The 26515-nt window shown below is 51.0% G+C and overlaps 1 protein-coding gene across 1 annotated transcript in view; it reads left to right on the top strand.

Moving 5' to 3' along the window:
- PLEC (plectin) overlaps positions 1–26515 on the top strand; it is a 301817-nt gene that overhangs the window by 264548 nt on the left and 10754 nt on the right. Inside the window, exons 41-62 of the mRNA XM_067466996.1 lie at positions 2306–2461; positions 2564–2742; positions 6712–6871; positions 7896–7980; positions 8290–8513; positions 8823–8942; positions 10571–10678; positions 11570–11788; positions 11872–12075; positions 12479–12701; positions 12811–13037; positions 13640–13762; positions 14051–14152; positions 14342–14443; positions 14761–14916; positions 19332–19487; positions 19571–19771; positions 20557–20685; positions 20822–21001; positions 24342–24497; positions 24748–24936; positions 25100–25219. Coding sequence (XP_067323097.1) covers positions 2306–2461; positions 2564–2742; positions 6712–6871; positions 7896–7980; positions 8290–8513; positions 8823–8942; positions 10571–10678; positions 11570–11788; positions 11872–12075; positions 12479–12701; positions 12811–13037; positions 13640–13762; positions 14051–14152; positions 14342–14443; positions 14761–14916; positions 19332–19487; positions 19571–19771; positions 20557–20685; positions 20822–21001; positions 24342–24497; positions 24748–24936; positions 25100–25219 — 3519 coding nt within the window. The remainder of the gene's footprint in view (positions 1–2305; positions 2462–2563; positions 2743–6711; positions 6872–7895; positions 7981–8289; positions 8514–8822; positions 8943–10570; positions 10679–11569; positions 11789–11871; positions 12076–12478; positions 12702–12810; positions 13038–13639; positions 13763–14050; positions 14153–14341; positions 14444–14760; positions 14917–19331; positions 19488–19570; positions 19772–20556; positions 20686–20821; positions 21002–24341; positions 24498–24747; positions 24937–25099; positions 25220–26515) is intronic.

The following is a 26515-nucleotide window of genomic DNA, read 5'->3' as shown; positions in this document are numbered from 1 at the left end:
CCTGCATCTTCTCCCGCAGTGAGGGCATCGGTTTCCAGACGGAAGGTGGTCCCGACAGTCAGGGTTGGCTTGATGCGCCTTCCTCTTGGCACGTTTTCCCCTTTCACCCTACATTTGTTTACATGGAGATTCCATCTGAACATGAGGAAGAACTTCCTGACTGTGAGAGCCGTTCAGCAGTGGAACTCTCTTCCCCGGAGTGTGGTGGAGGCTCCTTCCTTGGAAGCTTTTAAGCAGAGGCTGGATGGCCATTTGTCAGGGGTGATTTGAATGCAATATTCCTGCTTCTTGGCAGAATGGGGTTGGACTGGATGGCCCAGGAGGTCTCTTCCAACTCTTTGATTCTATGATTCTATGATTCTATGATTAGGAAGAACTTCCTGACTGTGAGAGCTGTTCAGCAGTGGAACTCTCTGCCTCGGAGTGTGGTGGAGGCTCCTTCCTTGGAAGCTTTTAAGCAGAGGCTGGATGGCCATTTGTCAGGGGTGATTTGAATGCAATATTCCTGCTTCTTGGCAGAATGGGGTTGGACTGGATGGCCCAGGAGGTCTCTTCCAACTCTTTGATTCTATGATTCTATGATTAGGAAGAACTTCCTGACTGTGAGAGCCGTTCAGCAGTAGAACTCTCTGCCCCGGAGAGAGTGTGGTGGAGGCTCCTTCCTTGGAAGCTTTTAAGCAGAGGCTGGATGGCCATCTGTCAGGGGTGCTTTGAATGCAATATTCCTGCTTCTTGGCAGAATGGGGTTGGACTGGATGGCCCATGAGGTCTCTTCCAACTCTTTGATTCTAGGATTCTATGATTCTACATTTTGCCTTCCTGCCTTCCAGGAAGGTGGTCCACTGGAGAGCCTCTGGGGGTCCCATTTGAACCCTAACTCCCTGAAAGACCCTGCCCCAAGGCAAGGAGCAGAGCCTCCCGTTGAGTCTTGGGCTGAATAACCCACAAGGTCTGCTTTGAACTGGGTTCTCTGAGTCCACACTGCCATATATCCCAGTTCAAAGCAGATCATGTGGGATCAAGAGACTTTTGTTAGGACAGCCCAGGTTATATTCTAAGATCTGATCCCGGGTTTTCTGCTTTAAACTGGGTTACTTACTTACTTAGGCGATCCCTCGTAGTCCGAGGATGATGGTCCTCCAAGTGTAGTGTCCTGGCGATGGGTCCATAGGTGACTGTGGAGCCCTATTCTTGACCCGCATGTCCTCCCACAGTGAGGATAGATTGATTTCCAGGTGGAAGGCGGTCCTGGTCGGGGTTGGCTTGATGTGCCTTCCTCTTGTCACGTTTCTCCCTTTCACCCTCCATTTGTAACAGCACTGCTGGTCACAACTGACCTCCAGGTGGAGCGCTCAAGGGCCAGGGCTTCCCAGTTCTCAGTCTCTATGCAAGAGTTTTTAAGGTTGGTTTTGAACCCATCTTTCAATCTCTTTTCCTCCTCACCAACACCAGAAACTAGAGCTGATGTGGTCTCTCCAATGCTGTTTTGAATTTTGAATTGAATATTGAATATTTGAATGAATATTGGGCTCCTCTGGGAGAGTGCTGTAGATGAGCTTGTGAAACGAAAGAAGACACTCTAGTTGTATTGCTTCAGGGACTCCATCTTGGATAAAATAATGGATGGATCAGTGGTTCTCAATCTGTGGGCTGTGGCCTACTGGTGGACCATGAGACCTTTTATAATGTCCACAGCTCTAGATTATTAAATGTGGTTTTCTGGGGCAAGCAGATGGCGCCTACTGGATGGTTTATGTTCTTTATCAGAGACTAGAGCTGATGTGGTCTCTCCAATTCTGTTTTCTGAATCCACACCTCAAAGAACCAAACCAAATCTAAAGTTGACCAAAAACTGATTCGTAACCCTTTTGGAACTAATGTTGAAGAGTGCCCCCTGATCAAAGTAGTCCCTGATTAAAAAAAAAGTTGGGAACCAGTGAGATAGGCCAACGAAAGTGACCTGACTTTGGCCAAAGAGTCTCTAAGGATGGTTTTCCCACATCTGTGTGCCAGCCATCTTCAGGCAGTGAGAGAGGGGGGCCTCATGGTGCCCCCTTCTCAAACAAAAGAGTCATGAAGGCATGCTAAAGACTTTTGGGAAGAAGAAGGGGGAAGCAGCCTTAGGCAGTGGGGCATCTTGCTTGGTTTCCTTCAGGATTTAGGAAGTTCACCTGGTCCAGGAGGGACAACCCTTCCTTGTGTGTTTTGAGAGCAGTGGAAGCGCAAGGGAGTCGGGGAGGGGATGTGACCCTTGCTCCTGGTGCTGATGCTCAGAGTCGGGGTCTCTCTCTTCCGCTCCCCCCAGGTGTCTGCCTTTGCCGTGGGGCCCCCGTGGGGCCGTGACCAGGAGAGCCTGGGGAAGCTGCTCTCCTGGGTGGGGGACATGGAGGACCTGGTGGCCGGCCAGAAGCCCCCCTCTTCCGAGGTCAAGGTGGTGAAAGCTCAGCTGCAGGAGCAAAAGGTGGGCTTCCAAGCACAGAGCGGGCTGCAGGGCCGAGGGGCCGTTTCCGGCTCCTAAGCCCCCCCCCCCCTGAAGAAACCCCTTCTCCTCATCCCCTGGCAGCTCCTGCGGCGCCTGCTGGACGAGCGGCGGTCCCACGTGGAGAGCCTCCTGCAGGAGAGGAAGTTGCAAGCGCCGCCTGAGGCCAGTGGCCCCACAGAGCAGCAGGGCTGGGACAAGGGCCGGGGCCTCTGCAGCCTCCGGGAGAAGTGGGCTTTCCTGGTCCAGGAGGCGGAAGCCAGGTGAGTGAGTGGCTGGAGGGCCCAGTGGACTTCTAGATTGCCCATTCTTGGTTTGCCCCTGGAGGAAGACCCTCCCTTGTGGGGGACCATCCAGTTGGGATTTCCTGGTCTAGCTGCCCAGAGGGAGACCTTTGCTGTTGCTGGGGGGACGCCAAGAGGAGTGGTAGTTCTCATAAAGCTTTCCCTTGATTTGAATCTACTGGGAGGAGGCTGGTAGCCATGCAGTGGGGGGGGGGGGGCTTTCACAGGGTTCAACCTTATTTGTCTCACATTTAGCAGCAACTTCCCATCACACATGAGGTGGGGGGGCCAATGCTAGCTTGTAGAGTTTATCAACAGGTGTAGGTTTAAGACATCCTGTGATTATTCTGCATGTTTTGTTCTATGAGAGTTTATCAAGAGGTGTAGGTTTAAGATGAGAAATGGTTTGTATTGGTTTTATTGCTTTTACTGGTTTTATGGTTGTTTTCACCTTGCAAGAATTGTTGTTTCTGTTAATTGATGTTATTGCTAGAATTACTGTTTTCTATTAATTGATGTCATTTTGTCTTATTGTTGTTATGTGATGCGGGCATCAAATTGTGCCTTGCTTTTGTAAGCCGCCCTGACTCCCCTTCGGGGTGAGAAGGGCAGGGTAGAAGCAACCGAAATAAATAATAAATAAGACATCCTGTGATTATTCTGCATGTTTCGTTCAATGAGAGTTTATCAAGAGGTGTAGGTTTAAAACATCCTGTGATTATTCTGCATGTTTCATTCAATGAGAATTTATCAAGAGGTGTAGGTTTAAAACATCCTGTGATTATTCTGCATGTTTCATTCAATGAGAGTTTATCATGAGGTGTAGGTTGAAGACATCCTGTGATTATTCTGCATATTTCATTCAGTGAGAGTTTATCAAGAGGTGTAGGTTTAAGACATCCTATGATTATTCTGCATGTTTCATTCAATGAGAGTTTATCAAGAGGTGTAGGTTGAAGACATCCTGTGATTATTCTGCATGTTTCATTCAATGAGAGTTTATCAACAGGTGTAGGTTTAAGACATCCTGTGATTATTCTGCATGTTTCGTTCAATGAGAGTTTATCAAGAGGTGTAGGTTGAAGACATCCTGTGATTATTCTGCATGTTTCATTCAATGAGAGTTTATCAAGAGGTGTAGGTTGAAGACATCCTGTGCTTATTCTGCATGTTTCATTCAATGAGAGTTTATCAAGAGGTGTAGGTTGAAGACATCCTGTGCTTATTCTGCATGTTTCATTTAATGAGAGTTTAGCAAGAGGTGTAGGTTTAAAACATCCTGTGATTATTCTGCATGTTACATTCAATGAGAGTTTATCAAGAGGTGCAGGTTTAAGATATCCTGTGATTATTCTGCATGTTTCATTCAATGAGAGTTTATCAAGAGGTGTCGGTTGAAGACATCCTGTGATTATTCTGCATATTTCATTCAATGAGAGTTTATCAACAGGTGTAGGTTTAAGACATCCTGTGATTATTCTGCATGTTTCATTCAATGAGAGTTTATCAAGACGTGTAGGTTGAAGACATCCTGGGATTATTCCGCATGTTTCATTCAATGAGAGTTTATCAAGAGGTGTAGGTTTAAGACATCCTGGGATTATTCTGCATGTTTCATTCAATGAGAGTTTATCAAGAGGTGTAGGTTTAAGACATCCTGTGATTATTCTGCATGTTTCATTCAATGAGAGTTTATCAAGAGGTTGTTGGTTGGTCGTGTCAGGAGCGACTTGAGAAAACTGCAAGAGGTATAGGTTTAAGACATCCTGTGATTATTCTGCATGTTTCATTCAATGCTACGTTCACCTGTTTTGCGTGGGCAAACTTATCCCAAACTGGACAGGCATACTCAGCAGTTGACTAAGACAAGGTCAGGGCTGATGTTCTTATTAATTTAGGGTCTGCACCCCATGTTTGGGGTCAGCCAGCCCATAGCTGCATCCATTTGTAGCTGTCCATTATTCCATCGTTTAATACTTCTATTCAAGTGGAATTTCTGTTGCCTGCCTGAAGTGACCATTTCTGTTTGTCTTATGCATGTAAATGGTCAGAATTATTTCTTAATGCGCCCAGGCTCTGGCCTTTCCTGGTTGCCCCCCTCTGCTGGAGCCTGACCCCTGCCTGACCCGAGGAGCCCCTTGAGCAGGTCAGCCAGGCCCAGAGCAGAGGAGCGGAGAAGCAGGGCTTCCCCCCCCCCCCCACCAGGAAGGCAGCTGGGACCCTGCTGCTTGGGCCCCAAATCCTCTTCCTCCGCCTCGCCACCTGCCATGGGCTAAACCCCTTACCCAAAGCCGCTTCCTCGCTCAGCGCTTCCTTCCGGTCCTCATTCGGTCTCTGGAGTCATTAGGACCGTCTGACCCCAGCTGCCCACCTCTCTGTGTGTCTAGGGAACAGGATGACCGGCTGACTCATTGGGCTGCTCTCCTTGCCCATTTGCCTCCTTTCGTTACTATCAGAAGGAAATCCGGAAGACCACCCAGTCAAAGCCCATTCTGCCATCCAGGAAGACACTCTCACTCTAATTGTCAGGAAGTTCTTCCCAGGGTTTGAGTGGACTCTTTGTTACCACACTTTGAATCCAGGGCTCCATTGGGTCCTTAGAAACCCCTTCCTCAATGTGACTTCCATTCCAATATTGAAAACTGGCTCTCCTGTGCCCTTCTCCCCGCTGGAAGGTGTCCAAAGAAGGTCACCCAAAATGGCCAAAGGTCTGGAAATCCTAAATCTGAGGAGCAGCAGAGGGAGATGGGGGTGTCTCTCCTCCAGGCTAAACATCCCCATCTCCCCCTGATGCTCCTCAGATTTATGATTTCCAGACCTTTGGCCATTTTGGCTGACCTTCTCTGGTCACCTTCCAGCTGGTCGATATCCTTCTTGAATCTTGCTGCCCAGAACTGGACACAGGATTATTCCAGTTCAGGCCTGGCCAAAGCAGAAGAGAGCAGGACCACAACTTCTCTTTGCTCCTATGGACGCAGCCTAACATTGCCTTGGCTTTTCAAGCTATCGCATCATGTCCCTATCTCCCATTCAGCTTGTGATCTACTCTTAGATCATGTTATAGAAGCATTCTCTCCTGACGTTTTGCCTGCATCTATGGCAAGCATCCTCAGAGCTTGTGAGGATGCTTACCATAGATGCAGGCGAAACATCAGGAGAGAACGCTTTTAGAACATTTATTATTATTTATTATTTATTACAGGTACTTTTACCCCGCCCTTTTCAACCCCCGAGGGAGGACTCAGGCGGCTTACAAAAAAGGCACAATTTGATGCCTATACACTTTACACATTCTTCGCAGATGCAATATTGGCTGCAAGAAATGTTTTCTGTGCCGCCGCTATTGCTACCTCGTAGGACCTTAGAAAGGCATTCAGAAGTGTTTGAGCTGGATTGGTGGGGCTCCGGCGCCACACGCACTCTAGCCTCCTCTTCTCTCGCTTCATCGCTGCCAGCTCCTTAGTGAACCAAGAGGCTGGTTTAGCTCGGCTACTCGAGAGGGGGCGTTCCGGAGCGATTGTATCAATAGCCCTGGTCATCTCACTGTTCCAGCGGGAGACCAGAGCATCGATAGGACCAACATGTCCATATAGCACAAAAGACCTACAACAGCTCAGTGATTCTAGCCATGAAAACCTTCGACAATACTCTTAGATCCTTTTCCCCCTTCCTGGATCTGGGTGTTTCTTTTTAAACTCCTGTTGAAGTTCCTTTTGTTAGTTTTGGCTGGTCAGTTCTGTCACCTGTTCCGTCCACTTTGGATCCTGACCTTGACCTCTGGAGCATGACCCACCCTTCCCAACCAGTCTGTCCTGCCCGCCGAGGCCCTCGTTGTGCTTGTTCTGATGCCGGTCTCTCAGTAGCCGAGGGTCAGAAGTGGCAACAGCTCTATATTCCTCAAGTGTGGGGGAGGGAATATAGACCCTTCCTGCCTTCTTCCCCCCACAGGCACTGCTCCCTGGAGCGCATCCTTCCTGCCGCTCAGGCCTTCCAGGAGTCGGGGGACGCCTTCCAAGAGTGGCTTGGCCGGACGGAGCAGGCGCTGGCCCAGCTCTGGAGGGCCAACGGGAGCCTCAGCCGAGGCCAGGAGGCCTGCGGGCAGGCCCAAGTGAGTCCCAAGGGGCTGGCCCCAGAGATTGCCTCCTTGCTGGGAGCCATAGGGAGGGGGGAGAGGGCAGGGGGCTTGAGCCAGGAGAGAAAAAGTCCACCTCAGAGGAGGAAAGGAAAAGAGGGGGTGATGGGGGGGGGGGGGTTCATGTGTCCATGGCATGAGATGGTACAGACACTACCCTTGAGTTGGACAGCAGGAGGGGCTTGGGCTGGCACACAGTGGCATCCCGTGGCTGTGGTGGCATCTCAACAAGGGACAAGGAGAGTGGCACAGGGTCCAGGGCCCCCCAGATGTGGCCCTCCTGCAAAGGACACAAGGCTGTAGATGATGAATAAAGCTATATTTGCATAATCTGGTAGTCGTTACAACACCAGAAGATAGCCTTTAATGTGCAGAGTAGGGAGCTTGCGGAAACCAGAGCTAAAGTAGATGAATGCCAGCGGCTGTAAAAGGTACTCGGCCACCCCCCTTCTTTCTCTCCTTTAGGAAATACGCATGCAAATAGCCATTCAGAGACAGAGTTAAAAATCAAAAGTATTTACTTACTAAGAAAACTTGCATGATGTAAATTCATACAGGTAACAGATCTTTTCAGTTACATTCACAGCAATGAGTAGAAGCCTTAATGATGGTGAGCAGGCCTCTCTTCCCAAGCGGTTACATCCCAAATAGTAGAGCAAAACAAAATAGATGGGCAAAAATGGTGAACTGGGCAAATGGGGAGAACAAAAGGATGCATCCCCCTTTTATACCCTTCTAAACATGTGGTCAGACATACGTGACCCAAACACCTTCAGAAATGGTGGACAACTCATTAGCTTACATGCATATTTAAATCAGGGGCAATAAACTTTGGAATTTCAGTAGATCCGCATTACAGCATGGCACAAACACAGGAATGTGTGTGAGATTGCATTTGCCCAACAGTAGAGGGGTGGCATGCCCCGTTGAGGCAGAGAAGGCTGTTCTGCTGGACTGGGCAGGGCCCTGGTTGCCCCTCAAACTGTTGACTTCCCTCCAGGGTCTATGCCAGGAGATCCGCTCCAGGCCGGCTGAGCTGGACCAGGTCCTGGAACATGGGCAGCGGCTCCTGGAAGTGGTTTCAGGCAAGTGGTGGTGGGTGGGAGAGTGGTCTGGAGGCAGGGGCAGATCTCCTGGACAGTCCTGTTCTCCCTGGATGGTCTCTTTGGGAAAGCGAGGCTGGGGTGGCCACCTTGCATTGGGAGGGCGCTGCTACGGTGGTTTCAGGCAAGTGGTGGTGGTGGTGGTCTGGAGGCAGGGGCAGATCTCCTGGACAGTCCTGTTCTCCCTGGACGGTCTCTTTGGGAAAGCAAGGCTGGGGTGTCCACCTTGAACTAGGAGGACACTGCTACTTCTGCCACTGGGGCTGAGGTGGGGCTGGGTGCTCCTTGCAGGGGAGGAAGCCCGCCTGGCCCAGGAGAAGATGGACTCCCTGCGGATGCGGTTCCTGATGGTGAGCCAGAGCAGCGCCGACATCCTGCAGCGCCTGGAGCAGGCTTTGGAGGCCTCCTCGCGCCTGGAGCCTGCCCAGGAGGACCTGGCCCTCTGGCTCTCCCGCCTGGAGAAGGAGCTCCCCTCGCTGGGAGAAGACCCCGTGGACCCCGCAGACAGGGAGAAGGTAGCCGCAGGGGCCCACTCCTTCCTTGGGTCAGCACTTTGACCCTGCAGCGGCCCCTTCTTTGTGCTCCTGGCCATCCTTCTGGAAGGGAGGCTCCACTGTCCCCCTGGGAAACAGGACAACAGGAAGCTCTATGCCTGGTCTTTGGGGTTGGAAGCCTCTTGGGGTCATTGCCCTCCTCTTCCTTTGTGTATGAGATTCTAGGAGCCTCAACCCCATTGAGCAATGGAGGGGAGGAAGAAGGGTGACTCCTTGGGCCACCCCTAGAGTCCGTTCAGCCCTTCAGAGGTCTGTCCTTCTCTCCCTCAGCTTGAGGTGGCTCTGCAGTCGGCCTTGGGCCAAGTGTCCCACCTGGAGGCGCAGCTGGAGAGTCTGGCCCAGGTGCACCTGGAGGCTGATGCTCTCCGCTCACAGCTTGAGGAGCAGAAGGTAGGTACTGGGGGGAGGGGGGGAGGCAGTGGTCTTTGTTGCGCAGAAGCAGATTTTAGCCAGGTCCATTGCAATAGACACACAGGCAAGAGCAAAAAAGGAACAGAAAACTTTACTCTTATCAGCAGAGGCAAAACATAAACTTGCAGTTTTGCATACAAAACCAAACAGTGCAACAAACTTCCATAGTCCTTGTAAGTAACACAGAACAAGGCTTCTTCATCTTCATTCAAATGAGAGAGCAAAACATAACCCTTGAGTAAATAGCTATTCCATCATGGCAAAGAGCATCGGTTAGAGCATAGCAGCATTACAGCATATTGATTCTCCAAATCTCTCCAAACTGTATTCCAAAATCCATACAGTTATACCCCACCGGGTATGGCCCTAACATGCTGGCTGACCTACATTACCAGCTGCACATAATAATTAACATCATAAGGTTTTTCTTTAACACACACACTTGATCCTGCTATGACACCCCTTGACACCTCTGCCTTGGACAGGATCACGGGGGGAGGCAGCACCAACATTGTCCCCTGTTTCCCTGGGCAGGGGGCCACAGAGATGAGATCCTTGGCTCAAAGATTATTGCCAATGGTTCCGAGATGACTTCTGATAGTTCCTTCAGTACTCTTGGGTGTAGTTGATCTGGCCCTGGGGACTTGAACTCATTTAGAGCTGCCAGGGATTCATTTCCCAATTTAGGGTTGGATGTCCTCTAATCCCTCATCCACTCCATCTTGCTGAGGTTGAAGATGACTTTCTTTTTGTGAGAAGACCAAGGCAAAGAAGGCATTAAGTAGTTCTGCCTTTTCCCTACCCCCTGTCAGCATTCCCTCATTTTCTCCTCGAAGAGGCCCTATCGCCTCCTTGTTTTTCCTTTTCCTACTGACATAAGGAAAGAAGCCCTTTTTATTGTTTTGAATGTCCCTGGCAAGCCTGAGCTCATTTTGTGCTTTAACCTTGTGGGCCTTTTCCCTACAGGTGTTTGCTATTTGTTTGAATTCTTCTTTGGTGATTTCTCCCTTTTTCCACTTCTTGTGCATGTCTCTATTGTGTCTTTTGTGTCTTAGCACAGTTAGAAGTTCTTTGGACATCCATTCTGGCTTCTTTGCACTTGTCCTATTTTTTCTCTTTGTTGGCACGGTTTGCAATTGCGCCTTGAGTATTTCATTCTTGAGAAATTCCCATCCATCCATAACTCCCTTGTCTTTTAGTATCTGTGTCGACGAAATGCTGCTCAGTGTTTCCTTCATTTTTTGGAAATCAGCTTTCCTAAAGTCTAAAATGTGGGTTTGACTTGTCTTAGTTTCGGCCTTCCTTTGTACCTCAAATTGCAGGAGCACATGGTCACTTGCCCCTAAGGATCCGACCACTTCAACTGCATCGATCAGTTCCCTGCCACTCTGGGCACTGTTCCTGGGCCCTTGCCATCCCCAGCCAAGCGCCAGAAGGCAAGAAGGACCTGGCCTCAGGCACTCTCAAGGCTTTGGCCTGAGAGGCCGGTGCCCAGGGCCATGCTTCCACTGCTCCCCCCACACAAGCCCCTCAAGCTAAAGGCTCCCCCCCCCCAAGACGCTGATGGGGGAGGCAGCCATTGTGACTCCCCTTTCTCTCCCTCCCAGCTGGTTTCGGCAGGTATCCTGCACCACCAGGGCCTCGTGGAGCGGCTTGTACCCATCGCTGGCCTGATGCTCAGCCGCCTCCCTCCTGATGTGCAGCAGCAGGTCCAGGTGAGGCCAGACGGGGAAAGGTGGCACCTGAACCAAGGCTGCTTGTGGGGTGGGGGCACTTTGGTGAGGAGGGTGTTGAGATTAACTTCACAATTCAGCAGCAGAGCAGTTGCACAACTTCAGCGCTTTCCAGCAGCTTCTTCCTGCACAGTATTTTCAGTCAACTGCTCCCACAGCCTGCAGTCACTTTGGAACCTTTTACAGACACTTGAGCACATGCCCGGCCATTGTCAGTTTTACCATTGTCTTTCCCCCAGTCTAGATGATATTACAGACTCACCACAGCATACAGTTATATCTTGTCTTTGCAGACAGGTTCTTTTAATTATATATAGCCTTCGACGAACAACATCACAGCACAAGGAGAAATATACACTGTACATGACTTCCTTATATACAATTAATTTGCACATAGCAATCACCGATTGGTTCCCAACTCATTGACTCAACTCAAACCCAGGATTGCATCATTCACAATCACCTGGACTAGGCCAGAACACATTCCCCAAATGAAGTTCTATATACAGTTAATGCATGACTCAACATTTCCAATAGAAGCCCATTAGCAGTGCTTGACTCAGCTATATTACATTGCAATACATTGTAAAACCTGACAGAGGGGAATAAGCCTGACCTGCAGTGGCCCCATGCCACCCTTTTTGCTGCAAGACCCACTCTAGGGCTGAAGGTGTTTCCAGGCCAGATCTAGAACTGGCCTGGCTTGGACTTGTATGGAGGCTAGCCAATGCCTCTTTGGCCATTGTCCATGTTGTCATACTTCCAAGGGCAAAGTGCTTCAGCCCACCCCCTTCAGGTTGGAGAAGGTTGTGGTTGGGAGGTCCACTCTGCAATACAGCCCCCCATCCCACTCTGTGCCCGGTGTTTCCCCAGCTGCTGGTTCAGCCCCTGCAGGAGCGCACAGAGGGTCTCTTGCGCCGGAGCGCAGCTTGCGCTGTGTCATTGGAGCAGGCTCAGTCGCTGGTGGCGCAGTTTGGGGAGGCTCAAGGGGAGCTCTGGCCCTGGCTGCAGGAGACGCGGGGCGCGGTGGAGCAGTTCTCCCCGGAAAGCCTCAGCTGTGAGGCCTTCAAGGAGCAGCAGGAGCTCCTGCAGGTGAGTTGCTGGAAGGGGGGCTGTCCCAGTGCGCCTGACCCACCGCGTCCTTCATGTGCCCAACCTTCTCCTTCCTTCCGCAGGGACTTCGGGAGGCCATTGCCGAGCACAAGCCCCTCATCACAAAGCTCCAGCGGGTCTCCACCCAGCTTGCCACGCTCAATCCTCAGGAGGCGGCCTCCTTCCTGCAGCACTGCCAGGAAATGGAAGACCAGTACAGCTGTGTCCGAGAGCGGGTCCGGCAGGCCGCAGGGGTCCTGGAGGAGGCCATTCCCCGATACAGTCAGGTCAGGGAGGAGCTGGGGGTGGAGGTCACTCCCTGGCTGGGCTGCTTCCCCTCACCTCTTGCCCTCCACAGCTGCACAAAGGGCCCCGGGAGAGGCACAGGGTCAGGGTCAAGGGAGGCCCCAAGCTCCAGAAAGCTAGAGCCTACTGGCTGTTAGGAATGGTGGGAGTTGAAGTCCAAAACACCTGGAGGGAGGGCTGAAGTTGGCCCATGCTTGATCTAACCTATTCCTGCTGCCACCATGGAGTGGACAGTTGTGAGGCGTTCTTCAGTGTTAAGCATAGTTGCATTTCTACCGTCCTTGGGTTGTTTGGGGTCCTTGCAGCCCAGCACTGGGAGCAGAGCCTCCCCACCCCCAATGCACTTCTTGTCTGTCCCTTCACCTGCCTCTCCTCCCCTTGCAGCTGTCGGAGCGGATGGCGCTGATGGTGGAGTCCTTGGAGCGGCTGCGGAGCCGCCTGCAGCCCCCTTCGGCCGCTGTGAGGGGGGACCCGGCATGGATCCGGGAGCAGCTCCGGGAGAACGGCCTGCGCCTGGCAGAACTGGAGAAGCTGGGGGTGGCCCTGGAGACCCTGCGGGGCCAGGGGGCTGAGCTGCTGGCCACCGTGCAGACGAGTGCCAATGAAGGTATGGACAGCACCGGGCTCTCCCCTCGACCTCTGCCTAAGGTGGGGTCCCTTCAGATGGGCATTCGGGCTGGATTCTGCTGACCCTTCTCTCCTCCTCCTGGGTGCAGAGATCCAGGTCCAGGTGGAGCAGCTACTGCACCAGTGGGAGGAGATGTGGGCGCAGGGCGAGGAGCGGGAGTGCTGGCTGCAAAGCCTCCTGACACTGGCTGAACGCTTCTGGCACGGCCTCTCGGACCTAGCCGCTGCCCTTGGTGACACCCAGCAGGCTGTGATGGAGCCAGTGGAGGCCTCCTCGGACCCAGTGGCCATACGGACCAGGCTGGAGGCCATGCAGGTACTGGACAGGCCCCCAGGGGCTTTGAGCAGCCCTTGGTCAGTGCGGCCATTGTGATGTGAAGGAAGGAGGTTAGGGATCGAGGAGCCCTGAGGCACCAAATATAGGCCAATTAGTGGCAGCTTGTTTCCACTGCAACATGCACAGCAGCCCTTGAGCCCTTGGTGGTGGCCATGGCTATTCTGTGGTGGAGCTCATCCTTCCCTCCTTCCTTCTCTGTCCGCAGCGCCCCCTTGTTCCCTTGGGTGGTCTCCCACACTTTCTTCGCCATGCCCTCCCTGCTGGTGGTCACTCAAGATCCTAACACCACTTGTCAGGGCTTGCTTTCATCCCCCCTCATTAATTAGCCCCAAAACCTTCAGAGTTTTTTATCCAATCAAACACTAAGGCAGGAGACTTTTTTTACGACAAGTTTAATTGATCAAGTCACCTTGCGGGGTGAACAACTAAGGAATGTTGAAATTGCATTGATATGCTTGAATACACTGGTCCCTTCCCTTCTTTGGCCCTGGCCTGGCCTCAGTGTGCCGTCTCCCTGCCTGGCTTCTACTTCCTTCCCACAGGGGTCACTTGGTGCCCCATCCCACTCTTCTTCCATCCAGGTCCTGCGTGAGGAGATTGACGCGCTGCAGAGTGACCTGGACTCCTTGGGCACCCTTGGTGTGGAGCTGATGGCGTCCTGCGGAGACCCAGAGAAGCCGGATGTCACGAAGAGCCTGGATGAGGTCAGTGGGGCGGGAGTGGGGTGGGGGTGGGGGACTGGTGGGAGGTACAGCATTCCTCTGGGGTCAGAGGGAGCCTCAGGAGCAGAGGAAGCTGCCTTTGCACCCCAGTGGCGCTTGGCCATCAGTGGGCATTTTAGGGGCAAGTGCCTCCCTGGCAACACTAGGAGCATTTGACCACACACGCGCGCACAGCTATTTCAGATTACTTTCAGTGGCCATGGCAGCATTGGAGGGGATCCTGGGATTGTAGGGCTCTGAGGTACCGAGAATTCTCTCCCTGCTGCCCAGCTCTACTCCTGTTGGCACGGCGTGAGCAAGGCGTGGACGGAGCGGCAGTCCTGGCTGGAGGAGAAGCTGCAGGCCTCCCTGGCCTACCAGGAGACCTTGCAGGTGAGGCTCAGCCACTGGAGGAACAGGGGGTGGTGGGTTACCCCAGCCAGTGCAACCAGTGTGGGCTCGAATTGGGCACCTGGTGCAGCCTCCGGCCAGAGCTCTTTAGGCCCCTGCCATGCCCTGTTCCTGCTCCCAGACAGACCACACTCACACCCCATCCCTTTGCCCGCTCTGCCTTCTCTCCAGAGGCACCTAGGCTGGTTGGGGGAAGCAGAGCTGCGGATGGCCGAGGCATTCCTGGTGGCAGGGAACCCAGAGCTGGTGAAGCAGCAGCTCTTGGAGCTGAAGGTCAGAACGCGTCTTTGGGAGAGAGTGACATGGGATGGGCTTCACGCAGACACTTCAGCACAGTGTGGCTGGGAGGGAGTTTTACCCACTGTTATTATGGAGGTTGAACCACGCTGTGCTCCATGGGTGGTTGAGGGTCAGAGGCTGTGCCCTCCTTGGCAGTTCCTTCACTGCCACATGCTGTCTCCTCCTTGGGAGACACCCACAGCCCTGCCAGTCCACAGCACTGAGAACGTGGAGCCAGGAAGGCCGTTGCTGCCCACAAGCAAGCACCTCTGATAGATACCTCCCGGCACTCTTTCTTCCCTTCCTGGCAGGACTTCAAGAGGGAGCTGTACCAGCGCAAGGTGGAGGTGGAGAGTGCACGGCCACAGGCAGGGCCCAGGGGGGCTGACGGGAAGGACCCCCCAAAGGCCCTCTGCGACTTCCGTGAACGCTGGAGCCGACTGGAGGAGGCGGCCGTGGGGCGGCAGGTGAGGCCTCCTCCCTCTGTTATGAATAACTTTCCCACACTTGAAAAAAATATCCCGATTCTGACACCAATTATGTCATGAATAACTTTTCAATCACTTTGAAGCATAAGTTCTTTTTATTGCAATTTCCAATGTGAGAGAGTAGATCAGATTGCAGAAAAACATTTAGACAAAGAATGACATTGGACAGACAGACATACAGATTCTATGCAACTACAATGGATTCACAATTTCATGGCTAACAAACAAACAAAGAGGAATTATATTTTCACTCAGTATTCACACCACATGAACACGCATTCATCCTTATGCACCCAAATATTACTATATCCTTTTCTCCTTGGAGAAGCACCTGTTAGGCCAGGCCCTGCTTTCCTGCGCACATCTTCCTCTTCCCTTGAGAAAGAAGCCCCAAAGTGACCAGGCTGCTCCCATGCAAATCTGCCACTCTCCATAGGTACACTATCTCTCTCCTTCCCATGGAGCAAAGCATAGCGGGTGAACAGCGTCTCTGTCTGCCACACTTTTAGCATTATTAGACCGAGCCTGTTATAGGTATATTCTGCTGATGTCATCCCAAAGATGGAAATTAATGATAGACTTCTTCATAATAATAATAATAAACCTTTATTTATAACCCACTACCATCTCCCGAAAGACTCGGTGCAGGCGTACAAGAGGCCGAGACCCAATACATCAATAAACAACACAACAACAATACATTAATAAATAACTCAAGCAATAGACATTAAACAGCACGACGCAATTTAAAATCAGTGTCAGGGCCAGTTGTAATTGATTAAAAAAATTAAAAACTGGGCATGACCGGGTGGAATGGATAGGTCTTTTGGAGAAGATAGGGCGTGCAGACAATCCTAGATTTCTAGTAAAGTACATTTGGGACAAAGTGCTTTGGGCTTCCCTATTCTGGGAAGGCACACTGGAACAGCCACGTTTTCAAACTCCTTCCATCCTGGCTCCATCTGTTTCCTGGCCAGATGTCGATTCTTCTTGATTGGTGTTGATCTTATGTTGACTTCCTTCTTAACTTCGTAAACATTTCTGTTATCACGGTCCCAGTTCTTATCAGAGTTTACTTTTCAGTTCTTATTAGCAACTTTTAATTACAGTCCAGCAAGCAGGTAATTAGTCATTGCAGGGCTTAATATTTTACTGGTGTTTCCAAAATTATTAACTCCACTCATACAACTTCCATTCTTCCATTCCACCCACATTTATCAAATCTGCATATTAAATTTTTGTGACACCCCTCCCTCCCCCCTTCTAGGGGTGCAGTTTTTGGGGTCAGGGAGGGAGGGGACAGGGCCAGGGAGCAGCAAGGAGGATCTGCCTTTGGGCCTGGATGCCATGGGGGGGGGGGGGCAGGCAAAGAGGGGAACAGCAGTCCAGAAAGAGGGCAGGGACTGTGTGTCCTAGCCTCCTGGGTGGACAAGAGAGGGGCCAGCACACAGGTGGCACGAGGATATCCATGCAAAGGAAGGGCCTCAGGCTGAACTTGTGCATTGCACATGCAGGCCCACACGCACACACTGTCTTGGAGAGCACTCACAGAGCCCATCACCCAAGACCATAACCAACATAATACGCTGGATGGACTTTCAAATGGTGAAGGGTGCATTTTTGTTGTCAGCTGGGGCTGGACCAGAGAAATGTGAAAGCAGGAGGAGTTGTAGCTGTTTCTCTTCTGATAGGTAAATTTGGCATCTGTAGGAGAATAGCGTGTAGCCAGTGCTCTATGTGAGCTTATAGTAGGACAATAATAAAAAAAATCATCAGGTTGCAGGTAATACAGTTCAGGTTTGTTTATTTATTTCATATCAAAAGCATTGGGAAAATGGAAGGAAAAAAGAAGAGGGGTTAACCAAGGGCAAGATGGATGGATGGTATCCTTGAAGTGACTGGATTGACTCTAAAGGAGCCGGGGGTGGTGACGGCCAACAGGGAGCTCTAGCGTGGGCCAGTCCATGAGGTTACAAAGGGCTGGAAGCGACTGAACAAATAAACAACAACAAAAGCATTGCATAAATTAGTATAAAACTGATAAAAATAGAAGGAGTGCAAGCGGCTAAATATCTTTTGACCAAAAACGGGCAACAGCAACGGCATTGTCTGTAGCCTCCAACAATTCTTCCTCTGTACATGAGGCAGGGCATAGTGGACAAGCATACAGGTGCAGAGTTGTCTGTTCTGCTCCACAGTCACACAACGTTTGGGATTATTTTAGGTCGTTCCATTGTGCCAGGTTGTCTTTTGATCTGCCCACTCCACTTCTGAGTCTGTTCAGGGACTTCCAAGTTGCCCATTCTTGGTTTGCCCCTGGAGGAAGACCCTCCCTTGTGGGGTGGGACATCCAGTTGGGATTTCTGGGTTTAGCTGCCCAGAGGGGGATACCCTTGCTGTTGCTGGAGGGACGCCAACAGGAGTGGTCATTCTCAGGAAGCTTTCCCTTGATTTGAGTCTACTGGGAGGAGGCTGGTAGCCATGTAGTGGGTAGCTTTCACAGTGTTCAACCTTATTTCTCTCACATTTAGCAGCAACTTCCCATCGCACATCACTGTAGAAAGATGAAGGAAGGTTGCCTAACTTTGATAGGAGGGTCCCTGATGCTGACTCTCTGTGTCTTGAGGCAGAGACAGGCCTCATGGTGCTCCCTTCTTAAAGCAAAGGGAAGTAAAGCACACTAAAGATTTGTGGGGAAAAGGAGGGGGAAGTTGCTTCTCCATGAAGGCAGGAAGCCAAACACCTTGAGATGCAGATCAATCTAGGAAACAGGTGAAAGCAAGGCACGGGGTTCCCTCTGTTTCCCCTACTGTTTGTAAGACACTTCCCCTCAGGCAGGTGAAAGCCATAGGAGTGTCAGTGCTGGGGCAGAGGTGGTCCTTCTTGCCCTGCTCTCCATTGGTGATTCTGTGAAGGGGCTTGCACTGTCAAAAGTAACTGTCGGATGCTGCATCGAAGTAGCCATCTGCACAGGTTCCTGGAGACCCTCGGTCACCTGAGTTTCAAGCCCAGCCGAATGATCACTAGACAATCATCAGCATCTGGCGGTCGCCTCTGGCTAAATGACTTTATGACTTCACACTTTCCAAAGTAGATCAATCACTTCTTAATGGGTTCAGCATGTTTCGCTGTTCATCAATTATATTTCTCGGCTTCCAGCCATGATCTTTTCACTCACCAAAGCTGCAATATTCAGTCTACTCCAAACTGGTCAGCGACTCAGCCACTTCGCTGCAGTCCTGCCGTTCTAGTTTCTTCACCAGCAACACCTCCGAGTCAACTGGGTCAACTCCGGTTCTGGTCACCAAGCTTTCAGGTCTGGATCAATAGCAATTCCAAGTTACTGGGTGTTAAGGGCCCATAACCAGACTGTCAGAGATTGACGATGCCCAAGGGAAGGAATGCTAGATCAAACAGACACTGAGTTGCAAATAAGGACTCCGCAAGCTTTGAGTTACAAAAGAAAACTAAGTTTTACTAAGCTCACACAGCAAACACATCTTATTTCAGCGAGCTATGTACAGGAAGAGAACTAGTCAAAACCGAAAGCCAAAACACTTCTTCACATCTTAGAATCATAGAATCATAGAATCATAGAATCAAAGAGTTGGAAGAGACCTCATGGGCCATCCAGTCCAACCCCATTCTGCCAAGAAGCAGGAATATTGCATTCAAATCACCCCTGACAGATGGCCATCCAGCCTCTGTTTAAAAGCTTCCAAAGAAGGAGCCTCCACCACACTCTGGGGCAGAGAGTTCCACTGCTGAACGGCTCTCACAGTTAGGAAGTTCTTCCTCATGTTCAGATGGAATCTCCTCTCTTGTAGTTTGAAGCCATTGTTCCCTTGCGTCCTAGTCTCCAAGGAAGCAGAAAACAAGCTTGCTCCCTCCTCCTCCCTGTGGCTTCCTCTCACATATTTATACATGGCTATCATATCTCCTCTCAGCCTTCTCTTCTTCAGGCTAAACATGCCCAGCTCCTTAAGCCGCTCCTCATAGGGCTTGTTCTCCAGACCCTTGATCATTTGAGTCGCCCTCCTCTGGACACATTCCAGCTTCTCAATATCTCTCTTGAATTGTGGTGCCCAGAATTGGACACAATATTCCAGATGTGGTCTAACCAGAGCAGAATAGAGGGGTAACATGACTTCTGCTTGTCTTCTCTTGCTAGATGCTGGAAACTCCCTTTAGTTTCTCACCAGAACAAAGCTTATCTTCTTTCTCAAGTTCACTTAATCACAGCCTCAATTCTAAACATTTCTACACAGCATTTTCAATTCACAGTGGCATCCATATTTGAAATACATAGAAGTACATTTAAAACACATATATAACTCAATAAATCCTGACATGCACAAGGCCAAGGCCCCACTCACTCCCGCTCTCCTCCGCAGCACCAGCTGGAGGCCTCCCTCCTGGGCCTGGGCCAGTTCCAGAGCCAGCTGGAGGAACTGCTGGAGTGGCTGCTGCGCACCACGGAACTGCTGGCGGAGCCCCCCGCCCTCTCCCTGGACCTCCAGAGCTGCGAGATCGAGCTGGCGAAGCACAAGGTCAGGAGCGGGGTGGGCGGGGGTGAGGGCGGTTAGGGTCCTCCTTTGGCCAGGCCTCCCGACTGCCACCTCCTCCTCGGCAGGTGCTCTGGAACGACGTCCTGTCCCATGCCCGGACGGTCCAGTCGGTCAAGGAGGCTGGCCAGGGCCTGTTGCTCTCCGGGGGCGAGGGAGAGGCCGGAGAAGGGCTGCAGGGCCGCCTCCAGGAGCTGAGCCAACGCTGGGACGCTGTGCTGGGGCAGACCGAGAGCCGGCAGATGCAGCTGGAGAGCAACCTGGGGCAGGTGAGTTAGGGTGGGGCCTGAGTGACACTTTTGGGGGAGTCGCTGACCTAGCAGTCTTTCCACACACTCCCCAACAAGGCTCGTTCTGGGAGCAACCAGTCTTGCCTCAGGGGCCTTGATAAAAGGGCCACAGGCAGGCATGTAGCCGGGGGGGGGGGGCTTGAGGGGCTTCAGCCCCCCCCCCCCCGAAATTCTCATGGTGGTTCGCGAAAAGGCCTTACTGGTGCATTATTTAAACTGTTATGTTTATTCATATCATGATCTGATCACCATACGCAATATATCCCATATGCATGGGGGGGGGGGGTATTATTGGGGTAATGATACAAAAGGTTTGCTATATGGACTATGAACCCTGAGCATGAGAGTGTTTTTATTATTTTATTATGTACTGATGTTTTTAATTAATTGTTGAATTTTTTGTATTTGTATTGCTTGTGAATTGTTTTGGGCATCTAATTGTGCCCCCACTGTAAGCCGCCCTGAGTCCCCCCCGGGGTGAGAAGGGCGGGGTATAAGTAAATGAAATAATAAACAATAAATAATAATTGGGTAGACCCTCTTTCACTCAGACTCAGCCCCCCCGAAACTCAGCCCCCCGACCCCCCCCCTGAAAAAAAATCAGCTCCCCCCGCCCCCAAAACGAAATCCTGGCTACGGGCCTGGCCACAGGTCTGTCCTCCAGGAGCCCCCTCCTCTCCTCCCTCCCTATTTGTGGAGGGTAGGGTCCTTCTTGGACCTCTGGGTTCTCTCTCTCTCTCTTTGCCTCCCCCCCCCCTTTGCAGGTGCAGGACATCACCCTGGAGATCACGGACCTCCTCCAATGGCTGGAGCGTGTGGAGCTGCAGCTCTGCTTCCACAAGCCAGTCTGGGGCCAGCCGGAAGCCACCAAGGACAAGCTGGTCGCCCACATGGTGAGCCACCCCTATGTGGGTCCAGATCCCACCAGTCCTTGGACCCTCAGGGACCTCCCTTCCCTTCCCATCCCTTGCTCAATGCTGTGCCAAAGTGGGATGGTGGCAAACCACCCTGGGCTTTTCCTTGCGACAGGAGCTCTGCAAGGAAATGGAGACCAAGCAGCCGGAGTTCCACAACCTCCGAGAGGCAGCGCAGCGGCTGCTTTCTGCAGGGCATTCTCCCCGGACCTCAAGCAGTAGCAGCACGGAGCACAGCCTCAGCCTCCTGGAACAGAAGTGGGGCAGCGTGGCTGGACAGCTGCAGGAGAGGAAGGTGCGGGGATGCCGCTGGAGCTGGGGTTAGGTGCCCCTGGGGCAGGCATGGGCCAACTTGGGCCCTCCAGGTGAATCGGACTTAAACTCCCAGAATTCCTTTTTAAAAAATTTTTTTATTGGTTTGCATACAGAAAACAAAACCGACACCAAAGAAAAACCGAAATAAGTAAAAAAACAAAAAAGAAAGAGAAAAAAAACAGAAAAAAAAGGGAAAAAAAGATATACAAAAGAGTATGCAAATTTGCAGAATGGTATACAGTCAGCGCTCATTAAACATATAAAAAATCAACTTTGACTGTACACAGAGGCACACCCTAGGTAATTTTCAATGGTAAGCAAACAGTATTTTGGTACGCCCCCCCCCCCCTCCCCAAGCAATCATTGATATATATGTTCTGTTTGTCGTGGGAGTTCTGTGTGCCATATCTGGTTCAATTCCATCATTGGTGGAGTTCAGAATGCTCTTTGATTGTAGGTGAACTATACATCCCAGTAACTACATTTGCCACACTTGCTCCCTTGCCTGAGAGAGAGAGAGGTGGAGATGCCCACCTTTCCTGAAGGAAGGTGCAAAAACAAAGGAGGGAGCGGAGGTGGGAGATACCTCCAGCCGGAGGGGCTCTCTCTCACTCTCTCTCTCTCTTGGTCCCAATGGCTGAAGAGAAAGTCAGGAGAAGAGGCAACTTTTGGTGCGCACACTGGGGTCTTCAGACATGCCTCTGGACCCAAAGTGGACCAGGCACAGTGGTTCTGCCCCTTGGCCCACCCGCGGATTGGGGAGAGGAGAGGAGGCGGGTGGAGCGCCGGGGATCGGGAAAGGGAGCCAGTCATGGGGAAGGGATCGAACGCGGAGAACGATTGAGCGCCGGCTCTGCTCGCGCACCCGGTGGCTGCGTAGAGCAGGAACGAGAGGGGCGAGGCGAGGCTCAAGGGCCTGGCCCCTTTGGGAAGAGGATCGCCCGGCAGCGAGGCAAGAAGGTGGAGGCTCCCCCCGGACTGCTAGGGCTGTTGTGAGCTGAGGGGGCGCTCCTCAAGTGGTGGTCAAGGGGCATTTACAGAGGCGCCTCTGCACCCCTGGCAAAAAAAAGTGTTCTGCGACCGCTTACTTCGCGTAATGGACGAGCCGCCCCTGACTGTACAGTTATAATACATTAACATTTATTGTCCCTCTAGCCCCACACCCGTGAACCCAACCCCTGTGACCTCCGACACCACTCCGTATGGATCACATAACTAACCTACAACTACCCACTGAGTCCCCTTTATGGCGATCTTCAAATCTACTTTTGTCTTCTTTTCAAAATATCCAATTGCCAACCGCCATTTTTCAACAAATTCTTCATTATTTCCACCTCTGCTGCTATTTGTCAGTTTGGCCATTTGGATATAATCTACTAATTTATCTCTCCAATCCTTAATAATTAACTGTATTGTCGAAGGCTTTCATGGCTGGAATCACTAGGTTCTTGTGGGTTTTTTACGGGCTATAGAGCCATGTTCTAGAGGCATTTCTCCTGACGTTTCGCCTGCATCTATGGCAAGCATCCTCAGAGGTTGCTTGCCATAGATGCAGAGATCCTCAGAGGTTGTGAGGTCTCACAACCTCACAACCTGTGAGGATGCTTGCCATAGATGCAGGCGAAACGTCAGGAGAAATGCCTCTAGAACATGGCTCTATAGCCCGTAAAAAACCCACAAGAACCTACTTAATAATTAACTCTTTTTTCCCCTTCCACGATTTAGCTATTATTAGTCTCGCAGCAACAAAACAATACTGACAAATTTCTTCATCTCCTGTGCTAATACGCCTCCTAAATATTCCTAATAAGCACATTTCTGGATTTTTCTTGACTTTTTTGCGAATGGTTTTATTTGTTTCTTTCATAACTTTTTTCCAGAATTCTTTAACTACGTTACAGGTCCACCATGCGTGGAAAAAGATCCCTTCACCTTCTTGCATCTCCAGCAAGCCCCTTGTCCTGTTTTCTCTATTTTAGCTAGTACCTCCGGGGTTATATAGGTTCTGTAAAACATTTTGAACATATTTTCCCTAATTGAGCTGGCCACTGAGAATCTAAAGCCCTTATTCCAAAGACGTTCCCACTCTTCCAGATCGATATTTCTGCCCACATCTTGGGCCCACGTGATCATAACGGATTTTATTTGGTTGTCTACTAAATTATATTCTAAAATATATTTATAAAGTCTGGAAATTAGGTCTTTGTTGCCTAATATAGAATCATAGAATCAAAGAGTTGGAAGAGACCTCATGGGCCATCCAGTCCAACCCCCTGCCAAGAAGCAGGAATATTGCATTCAAATCACCCCTGACAAATGTCCATCCAGCCTCTGTTTAAAAGCTTCCAAAGAAGGAGCCTCCACCACACTCCGGGGCAGAGAGTTCCACTGCTGAACGGCTCTCACAGTCAGGAAGTTCTTCCTAATGTTCAGATGGAATCTCCTCTCTTGTAGTTTGAAGCCTTTGTTCCGCGTCCTAGTCTCCAAGGAAGCAGAAAACAAGCTTGCTCCCTCCTCCCTGTGGCTTCCTCTCACATATTTATACATGGCTATCATATCTCCTCTCAGCCTTCTCTTCTTCAGGCTAAACATGTCCAGCTCCTTAAGCCGCTCCTCATAGGGCTTGTTCTCCAGACCCTTGATCATTGTAGTCGCCCTCCTCTGGACACATTCCAGCTTGTCAATATCTCTCTTGAATTGTGGTGCCCAGAATTGGACACAATATTCCAGGTGTGGTCTAACCAAAGCGGAATAGAGCATGGGGAGCATGACTTCCTTAGATCTAGACACTATGCTCCTATTGATGCAGGCCAACATCCCATTGGCTTTTTTTGCTGCCACATCACATTGTTGGCTCATGTTTAACTTCTTGTCCACGAGGACTCCAAGATCTTTTTCACACGTACTGCTCTCGAGCCAGGCGTCCCCCATTCTGTATCTTTGCATTTCATTTTTTCTGCCAAAGTGGAGTATCTTGCATTTGTCACTGTTGAACTTCATTTTGTTAGTTTTGGCCCATCTCTCTAATCTGTCAAGATCGTTTTGAATTCTGCTCCTGTCTGGGTTGAAAGATTGGTTCAGTTTTTTCCAACTACACGACAGATTTAGGAAGGATGCAAAAGTAGGATTTGCCTCTAATAAATCGGAGTTAGAAAGTATTTTCGAGAAGGGCAACTCCCACAATTCCTAACAACCTATCAGTTGTTGTTGGTCCACAACACCTGGAGGGCTGAAGTTGGCTCATGCCTGCCTTGGAGAGAAGCAGAACCACAATGTTCTCTCTCTCTCTCTCCCTTCCTGCCTGCCTCCCTCTCCTCCAGGAGCAGCTTAGTGAAGGCCTGGCGGTCACTACTGAGTTCCACTCCTCCGTCCAGCAACTGCTGTCCTGGGTGGAGCGGACGGAGGAGTCCCTAGGGGCCCTTCCTGCCCCCAGCTGTGTCCTGGAGACCATCGCTGACCAGATCCAGGAGCAGAAGGTCAGCCTGAGATAGCGGTCCCTGCCGCCCCCAAGGCACACACCCACCCCTCGCAAGGAGCGCTTCTTGTGGCTTTAGCCTCCCGCTGGGCACTCTGCCCTGGCCGCTTGGGCTTGGCTGCCTTTGCCTCAGGCAGAAGCAGAGGGTGGGATGGGATAAGCAGTGGAGTCCTGGGCACACAAGTGCTCCTCTCCCTGCAGGGCAGGGGTGGTCCTGGGTAGCCCCACTAACCATGATACTGTGGTTCTAGGCCCTAGCCAAGGAAGCTCACTCCCAGAGCGAGAAGCTGGCCAGCCTGGAGGCGCTGGCCGCTCGTATGCAGGACCGCAGCACTGTCCAGAGCCTGGTACTGAGTGCTAGGGAGCGGCTAGCCAGAGTGGCCCAGCAAGTGGCCGAGAGGGGAGCACTGCTGGAGGAAGCCCGACAGCGCGCCAGGCAGGTACCTACCTTGCTTTAAGGCCAGGCAGAATTGGGGGGCCGAGGTGGGGGGGGGGCTGTAGCACAGAGGACACTAACTGGAGTCCTGTATCATTTTGGGGGGAGGCTGTCCTGGGGAGAGGAAGAACTGACAGCAGCCCCCCCCCCTCCTTTCGGTCTTGCAGTTCAGTGAGTCCTGGCAGCTCCTCCTGGACTGGCTCGAAGAGGTGGACCTGGCCCAGGGGCTGCCCAGCGATGTTGCCGCGGGCCAAGAGGCCATCAGGACCCTTCTCGGGGAGCACAAGGTGAGTGGCACAAGTGGACGGGCAGACTTCTGGCCCAAGTGCAGCCTTCTTGCTGGCAAATGCCAATTGACCCCCACCCTCCAGATGTTAGGTAGTCCTGGAGGGTCACAGGAGCATGCTTGGGGGTACCTCTCCCTCCGAATCATCACCTGGACTTCTTTCATATTCAGAAGTCCAAGAACTGGGGGGATCCTTAGTAGGTGCAGTTGGAGTTCAGCCTGTGATTGTTTTTCAAGATCAAGGTGCTTTGGATGTGGGGAATGATGGCAATGAGGGTCAAGATGGCAATGGTTGGGTCAATGATATTGATGCAGAGAATGACATAGAGACACCTGTTCAAAGTGTAGTTTCCCATGAGAATGTTCCTACAGGGTATAGAGATGATGGTTTACTCCCTGAATTGCTCCCAGAGAGTTCCTGGGATTTGGGGCTTGAAAACAACTTGGCACCTGCAGAGACTAATGAGCGTATAGCTAGGCGGGTGGAAATTAGCCAAAACAGACAGCTCGACCAAGGCCTTCGGCGTTTGGCCAGGCTTTGTCAGATAAGGATGAGAAGTATCCGGAGTATAGGGATGATGGTTTACTCCCTGAATTGCTCCCAGAGAGTTCCTGGGATTTGGGGCTTGAAAACAACTTGGCACCTGAAGAGACTAATGAGAGTATAGATAGGCAGGTGGAAATTAGCCAAAACAGACAGCTCGACCAACGCCTTCTGCGTTCTGCCAGACTTTGATAGATAAGGATGAAAGGCATTCAGGGAAAATGAAACCAGTTTCTGAGTCTTAACGAGGGGATATAAAGTTTCAACTATTGGAAATATAGTCAGATGAAGCATCATTTCAGATCCCTGCTACGTTCTTGTTCTTGTCTTATGAAAGCCTTGCCTGGAAGATTCATGTTTAAGGATTTCTTCCTGTATGGTTTGACTTTTTGTCTCTTGTGATCACATACTCATGCCTTGGATCAACGTTTCCTTGTTTCTTTGGATTTTATTAGAGAAGTCTGGACTTTGTTTTAAACTTTGCTGAACCATACACCTTGGACTAATTTGTTCCTGCTTATCTTCTTACCTAATTGGATTTATCTATTCCCTTAAAGTGTTTTTCTACTTTGCTGCCTTTACTTACCTTCAATAAAAAATGATTGTTTTCCTACTCAACGAGTAGTGTTTTGAAATCAGAGGGTTTTTCCTGTTCTGGACTGCAACAGGTGCCCTGTGTGCATGTATGTTTGTGTGCAAGCATGCATGTGTGCACACCCATGCCCTTTCCTCTCTCTCTCTCTCTCTCTCTCT

This window comes from Anolis sagrei, chromosome 4, assembly GCF_037176765.1.
Source record: "Anolis sagrei isolate rAnoSag1 chromosome 4, rAnoSag1.mat, whole genome shotgun sequence".
Classification (NCBI taxonomy): Eukaryota; Metazoa; Chordata; class Lepidosauria; order Squamata; family Dactyloidae; genus Anolis; species Anolis sagrei.
Note: the sequence above shows the minus strand (reverse complement) of the source record. Positions and strands in the feature narration are given on the sequence as shown.